At 40.1% G+C, this 7,043-nt stretch overlaps 1 protein-coding gene across 1 annotated transcript; it reads left to right on the forward strand.

Annotated features, from left to right (window-relative positions):
* The first annotated feature begins 548 nt into the window (after positions 1–548).
* LOC116412390 (sialic acid-binding Ig-like lectin 12) lies at positions 549–6,552 on the forward strand. The gene is made up of 3 exons (XM_031906561.1): positions 549–902; positions 5,169–5,558; positions 6,494–6,552. The coding sequence occupies exons 1-3, from the start codon at positions 725–727 to the stop codon at positions 6,550–6,552; spliced, it is 627 nt and encodes a 208-aa protein (XP_031762421.1). The 5' UTR covers positions 549–724.
* The last annotated feature ends 491 nt before the right edge of the window (positions 6,553–7,043 follow it).

Below are 7,043 nucleotides of genomic sequence, written 5' to 3' on the forward strand. Positions count from 1 at the left end.
GTGAATATCGTATCATAATATCAAGCTGAAATATCAGTGCTGCAAACATACAGTTAACCACTTGCTGACCCCACATAGTGGCTTTTGCTTGCACAGTGTAACTTTATTTAAAGGGATTCTTTGCCTTAAAGCTAACATTTAGGCCAGTGCAGCACACACAGATCATTACTCTTGCATAGACACCAGTGGAGAGAAGCAGGGTCTGCTCCCATTGGGATTACACTGACAGAGATGACATTGACTCACAAAGGGCAGATTATGATGCTACCAACTCTCTGGTTGTTAAGGCTGCCTACTCTAGCAACTAGGCAGTGGTTTGTATACTCAGAATATTTTGGTTGCTGGAAATCATTTAAAACCCATAAAAATGAAGACCAACTGATATAATTAATCCACGTTTCAACCTAAAATATATTTTTTGTGTGTATTTCTGTTTTTCATTTACTTTCTTTTTTTTCCATTTCTTTCTATTGTTCCTTTGCTTTTGATTGGCCGAAACACACACACACACACAAATCGCGGTGTTAATTCCAAAGGAGCTGATGGTAAAACACCAGATTATACTCTATGTGCCCAGCAGTCAGTGTCGGTGGCATCAGGTCTCTGTGTGGAAATTCCCTGTACATTTACTGTTCCTGCCAATAGACCTTTATCTACACGTGTCACAGGGATTTGGAAGAAAAAAGAGACCCCAGACATTGTTGCAGCCTCTACAGAGGCCTCTATGGTTTCTGAGGGAACAAAAGGCCGATTCACCCTGACTGGGAAAGTACAGGAAGGAGACTGCTCATTCTCTATCAGCAATGCCCAACCAGCCGATCAAGGGATCTATGAATTCCGAATTGAAGACGGAAAACATAAATATTCCTATCAGTGGAACAAGCTCAGTGTGAGTGTGACAGGTGAGTAAGAGAAACCCAGTGTATATTGCAGGTGGGGGGTACAGTGAGATGGGACTGATCTGTACAATATGTCATTATACTGATGCCCATATAATGTCCTAATATACAACAAAACCCAAAGAAATATTAGGGATCAGTCAATGGGTGACGAATTTTGTATGCACTTTGTATGCGACTTTTTTTTCTCACTCCAAATGCTTTAAAGTCAATGGGTGCTATTTCTCACTCCTAGAACATGACTTTTTAGGCAACAAATTTTTTTTATGCGCAACAAATTTTTTTATATGTGGCGGTACTTTTTTTCTCACTCCAAATACATTAAGGTCAATGGGTGTTTTTTCTCTGCAAATTTTTTGTTGCGGCAGATTTTTTACGCAGTTTCACGAAAATATTCACTATTGAAAAAATGCAGAATTTCAGCACAAATTCATGCATTCTAAGACAATTCTGAGACAGCCTTCAGGCTCTAAATTTTAACTTGTATGTGTTTGCTAGGGCATACTGTAAATACCCTAGCAACCTGGTAATGGCAATATCAGCTATTAACTTTTCTGTGACAAAAACCGATAAATGATAAAAGCCATAGATCTTATTATATCACATATATCAGCACCGATGTCTGCCCATATGTGTGCGTCAGTGTAAACGTTAGCGCACATGTGCGTCATCACATTTTGGAGACAGAATACAAATTTAAAAGGATGCTAGAGAATACATACAGTGCTTGGCTATAGGCCTAGCTACCTGCATTATTCCTTTGAAGAATTCCTGATTTTGTGTATGTTCTTTACTTAAATTCTGCCTGTAAGGGTGGTTACAAGACCTCCAGGGTGCCTTCCGCTGCTTCAGCTCCTCAAGGGCCCTAATGTCTTCATTTATTGACTTATTCATTGGGGCTGCTTCATTACCATGCCTGAAAAGTTTTCTGTGGACTGCACTGCCTTCACAACCTTCATTAACAGCAGACTACTCTTCATGTTAAAGCTTTTGTAGGGACCCATAGGGTTAAATGCCCTATGGAGTGATACCCCTACCTCTTCACATAGATCCCTTGTTACTGGACAGAAGCCTCTGTAACAGTTTATAGTTATGCTTATCCTTTATTGGCCCATATGGTTGTCCACACCCCTTGCAGCCTCATATAGTGTCTAGCAAGGAGGTGTGGCTTCCTCTTTGGCTGCCTGTCTGTTTTCCAACAACAACTCCACTGAGCCTGGAGGCAGACATAGGCCCCAGTACAGCCATTTAACCTCAGACCTAATACCTAGTCTGAAGGAAAATCTGGGACAGGGCCCCATGAATGAGGAAAATACAGAATAGCAGCTCCTGTTATAGCACCCTCTAGGAGGAGTGAGTTCAGTCAGATTTATATAGCAAGGGCAGCTCAGCCCCAACCAGAAGCATAGAAAGAAGGTACCCCTTCATCCGGCAATGTTGCCTCAGTTTAGGGCCACGGACTAGTGACAGGATACAGGCTAGGATAACCCCTGATCTCTGCCCAGCAGTAGGACCCACAAAGGCTAGAGGTTATCAACCTGAGGAGGGAACAACCATTCTAACTGTCTTCCAAGGTGGTGCAAGCTGACAGGTACTTTACCCTGCCCAGACTCTCCCAAGAGGTGGGATTAAACGGTGGTACCCTCCTTTTTTATCCTATAGGAGTGGGTTCTGCTATATCCGGATGCATCTGTAAGTATTATCCATCCCTGTGCTGTAACATTGACATCTGTTTTGGACAATAAAGAGTTAATTAGTTCACCTGCAAGAGCTCCTGGTGTCCTATTACTTAACACACTACCCATGGGAGTTATAGTACAACAACATTGTTTAGTTAACATTCCACTTAGCGAAGGCCCATTCTGTTGAAAGACAGTCCCAATGTGCCCCATGCTCTAACCATAGCCTCGTACTTAAAGTGCTTTTTAGCCAAAAAGGGGTTACACTTTGTACCTTCCCAACTGACCAAATTTGAGTTGGAGGTCATGATCTCACTTTTTAAAAGCTAGCCATAGATTTGGGCACATTGACTACAAAATAGCCCAATTCTGGCTAATATTTATACTTTCATTTAGGCCCTTGTCTCATTTTATGAGTCCCTGAGGTGATACTGCAGAGTTTGCTCTTCGTTCTCTCCTTCAAAAACAAAGACCAGTCGAGAACGACATCACTGAGCTTCATTGTTGGGCCCCAGACTCCCTGTGGAATGATCAGGCCTAAAACCAGTTTAGTTTTGGCCTAAATAAGCTTCTGAAAGACGAACTTGCCCGGGTTGGGATACATGAATCACTGAAAGAGAAAATTCAACTGGGGTTGTCCAAATAATGCTATCCTCTGAGGAGAGACTTTGTTGCAGAAAACTTAACCTTTGTCTTTACTGTGGTCAACCAGGTCATCTATTTAATAAGATTTGCCCCACTAATCCTGATGATAAATCAGTTTCAAGTTCTCCTCCTGCTGCTGCTGCTGCTTCTCCTTCTTCCCTGGCATACTCCTATGTCACTTTGCATTTTCTCTTACAGATGAGTGCAAAGATAATTGAAGTGGAAGCTGTTATTGACAGTTTTTTTATGACGTTTGCTAGTTGTAATTCTATTCTATAACTTGCCAAATCTCAACCAGTGCACCTAAAGATGGCTGATGGCACCCTTATTCTATCCATTTTCCATTCGATCCATTTTCTTCATTTGTGTTACAACTTCTCAAAAATATGCTGAATCAATAAAAATCAAAGTCATGGAATCCTTGCCCCTTCCTGTGATTCCTGGCATATCATGGTTGAAACTTCACAGCACCACTATTGATTTGTCTCTTTTTGTCTTCCTCTTCTGCATTCCTTCCAGGGGCAGCTAGAATAGTATTTGTAGTATTAAAGACTACATTAATAAGAATCTTGAGAAAGTGTTAATCAAACCATCTACTTCCCCTGCTGAAGCTAAATTATTTTTGTAGAAAAAAGAATCACTCCCTAAGGCTGTGTATCCATTATGAAGACTTTAATAAAATTGCTATTAAAAACCAATATCCTCTTCCCATGATTCCAGAGATTTTTTTAAAATTGGATCTAAGAGGAGCTTATAACTTAATTTAGAAAGGGGATGAGTGGAAAACTGTCTTCCCTGGACATTGAGTTTACTGCCTTTTGGGTTATGTAATGCTCCTGACCCATTCCAACATTTTGTCAATTACATTTTCTGTGATCTCCTGGTTCAGTATGTTATTGTGTACCTCGATGACATTTTGATTTACTCAACAAAAACATGGTAAGAAGATATTTTCTAGACTATGGAATCATCAGTTCTTTGCAAAGGCTTCCACATGTGAATCTGAGAAATCCTCAAGTTGAATTTTTGTGATTTGTGATATCTGCTAATGGTTTCCAAATGTATGAGAAGAAGGTTGAAACCATTGTAAAGGGGCCAGTCAGCTCATTTTGATAAAATAAGAAGTGATGAGTGACTCTTTCCCATTTCGCTTTGCCGAACAAGTTGGAAAAATTTAAGAAATGGTGAAAAGTTTGCGAAACGCAAAAAATGATGCGTGGCAAAAAAAATTGTCGCGTGTTTTAAAAACATTATGAGCACTACAATTTTAATGACACATACTTTTTTTGTTGCACAGTAAATTTTCCTCAGCAAATTTTTGTGCCCGTTTCGCGAAACAATCCAATACCGAAAAACGGAAATTCGCCTCAAATTCATGCCTGCTGAAAAATTTTCCTCCTCCCTAAAAATAAGAAGAGCCACCAAACTATTTAAGATTACTCTAATTCTGAGGCTTATTTGATAAATACACTTCTAAAAAGCCCTTAAGAATTAACCCAAAGTGGGTGAATTTTTCTGTGTTGAGCTCTAATCTCACATTTTAACAAATCTGCGCCTTAAAGTGCTTTTCTTTCACCAGCAGCTGCTTCTCTCCGAATCAGAGACAGACTTTTGTCTTTCTCTTTCTTACTTCTGTCCTCATCATCCGAGGGTTCATGCAGAATGTTTAAACTAAAACTATACAGGGGTTGTGATGGCATCTGCCCAAAGCTTTACTGCTCATATCTAGAACATCTCTGCTTCTGTACAGCAGAACCCCCATTTTATGTTTTTTCAGGGGAACAGAAAGAAATGATGTAAAATTTACATTATGCATTATATATTGATGGGACTACAAAAAATTGTATAAAATTGTATTAAATAAATGTGTAGTGAGTGCAGTGCACTGTGTGATTAACATGACTCATAACATCTGCTCCATCTGTATCTCCCAATTCTGTTACAGATCTACCAGAACCTACTATATCCCCTGTGGGGGAGCTGATCGCTGGGAAGCCAATAACACTGACTTGTACGGCTCATCCAGCACCTCAAGGGTGCAAGGGAATCATCACATGGGGAGGAAGGATAAACATAGAGAACATATATAACTATGAGCGGGAGGATCAGGCTGGTAAAGTCACCTCCATATCAGATATCACTGTTACTCCATCCCAGAGAGAGCACAATAGCCCCCTAACATGTACAGTGACTTACAGTGGGGTCTCCACTAACAGCAGCATCACCCTGGATGTTCAGTGTAAGTTTCCTCTCTTCCTCTTCCTCACTCACATCCCATATCTACTCACCCACATTGGTTTCATTTCCCCCTGCATTTTTTCAGAGACACAGGAATGTAACTTTTTGTTTTACCATTGCCATTACCATTGTTTTTGTATTACCAAAGAGAGAATTTTACAAAAAACTGCATTGCAGTAGATCTGTGTAAAAAAAATAATTAAAATACTGCTATACTTTAACATGTTATCAAGGTTAAGGCATATTGGGAGCTGTGGATAGGACACTAATGGGACCATTGACACATAGGGGCACATTTATTAAAGTACGATTGGGTATGATTACAAAAAATTCTTATTTTTTTCTAACTTTTAGTACTTTGCAAATCGTATTTGTTGCAACGACTATGAAAGTTTCGGAATTCATCCAGCTCTTACATTCCCTCTTTCCACTGGGACATTAGACTCTGACTTTAAACATGCAATAGTTACAGCTACTCACTACTCACTTATCTCCTTTCAGCTACTATCCTATCTTTCCCCTTCCCTTTCCCTGAGAATGTACTGTCTACAACTGCTTAACCAACTTTCTCTTTACTGACTCTTTTCTTGACCCACTTCAATCTGGTTTCCCCTATTACATTCTATGGAGATGGAACTAACTAAAGTCTCCAATGACCTTCTTTCTGCTAAATCCAAATGACAATTCTCCATAATAATGTTTCTTGACCTCTGTGTTGCTTTTGACCCAACGGATCACCAGCTCCTCGTTGACATTTTCTCTCCATTGGCATACAAGGGGCAGCACTCTCCTCGATCCATTCAAATCTCTCTAACCGCTCCTTCTAAGTCTCTTATTTGGAAAAAACTCTTCCTAACTACTAGAACTCTCTGTGAGGGTCCCGTGAGATTCTGTCCTTGGACCACTACTCATCTCATTCACTTCTATACAATACTCAGCATTGTGGGTTTTTCATACAATCTACAGTGCTTTGCTAAATATTCACCCCCCTTGCCATTGTTCATGACTGCTGCTCGGTCCTTTCTTTTGCAGTTGTGCCTGTTGACACAGGGAAACAATGGCGCTACCGCCACCTCCTAACCATGCAGTAGTTCAAGGGTTCCTACCTCTATCAATCATTTAATTGGAACTGCACCTAAAAAATAGGGTGCGCATGTCAGTTGCACAGTGAATATCACAAATTATGCCAACTGTCCAATTTATGTTAAAGTGCTAGAGCATTTGTTCTAATTTTAATCCACTGCCACAATTGCTTCAGGCACAATTTAAACTGTCAACCGCAATGATGCTGGAAATTTCTGTGGAAACAACTGTAGTGATTGCACGTGAAACTGCACTTTACTCCTTGCACTTGCAAATGACCCCGCATGTCATATACCCACAATGCAGCATTTTTTCCCCCACAATTTCAGCATCATTGCAGCACAGCATTCCTTAGCATATCCATGGCTTGTATAAACGTTTTCTGCATCTTGGTCAAGGTTCTTCTCTGTGACTTCTAATATCCTTATATTCTACAGCAGGGGGTAGATTATGGTACATTATCCTTTATTTCTTTCTAACTCAATATATCCTTTTAAAC

The sequence above is a fragment of the Xenopus tropicalis genome, chromosome 7, assembly GCF_000004195.4.
Source record: "Xenopus tropicalis strain Nigerian chromosome 7, UCB_Xtro_10.0, whole genome shotgun sequence".
Classification (NCBI taxonomy): Eukaryota; Metazoa; Chordata; class Amphibia; order Anura; family Pipidae; genus Xenopus; species Xenopus tropicalis.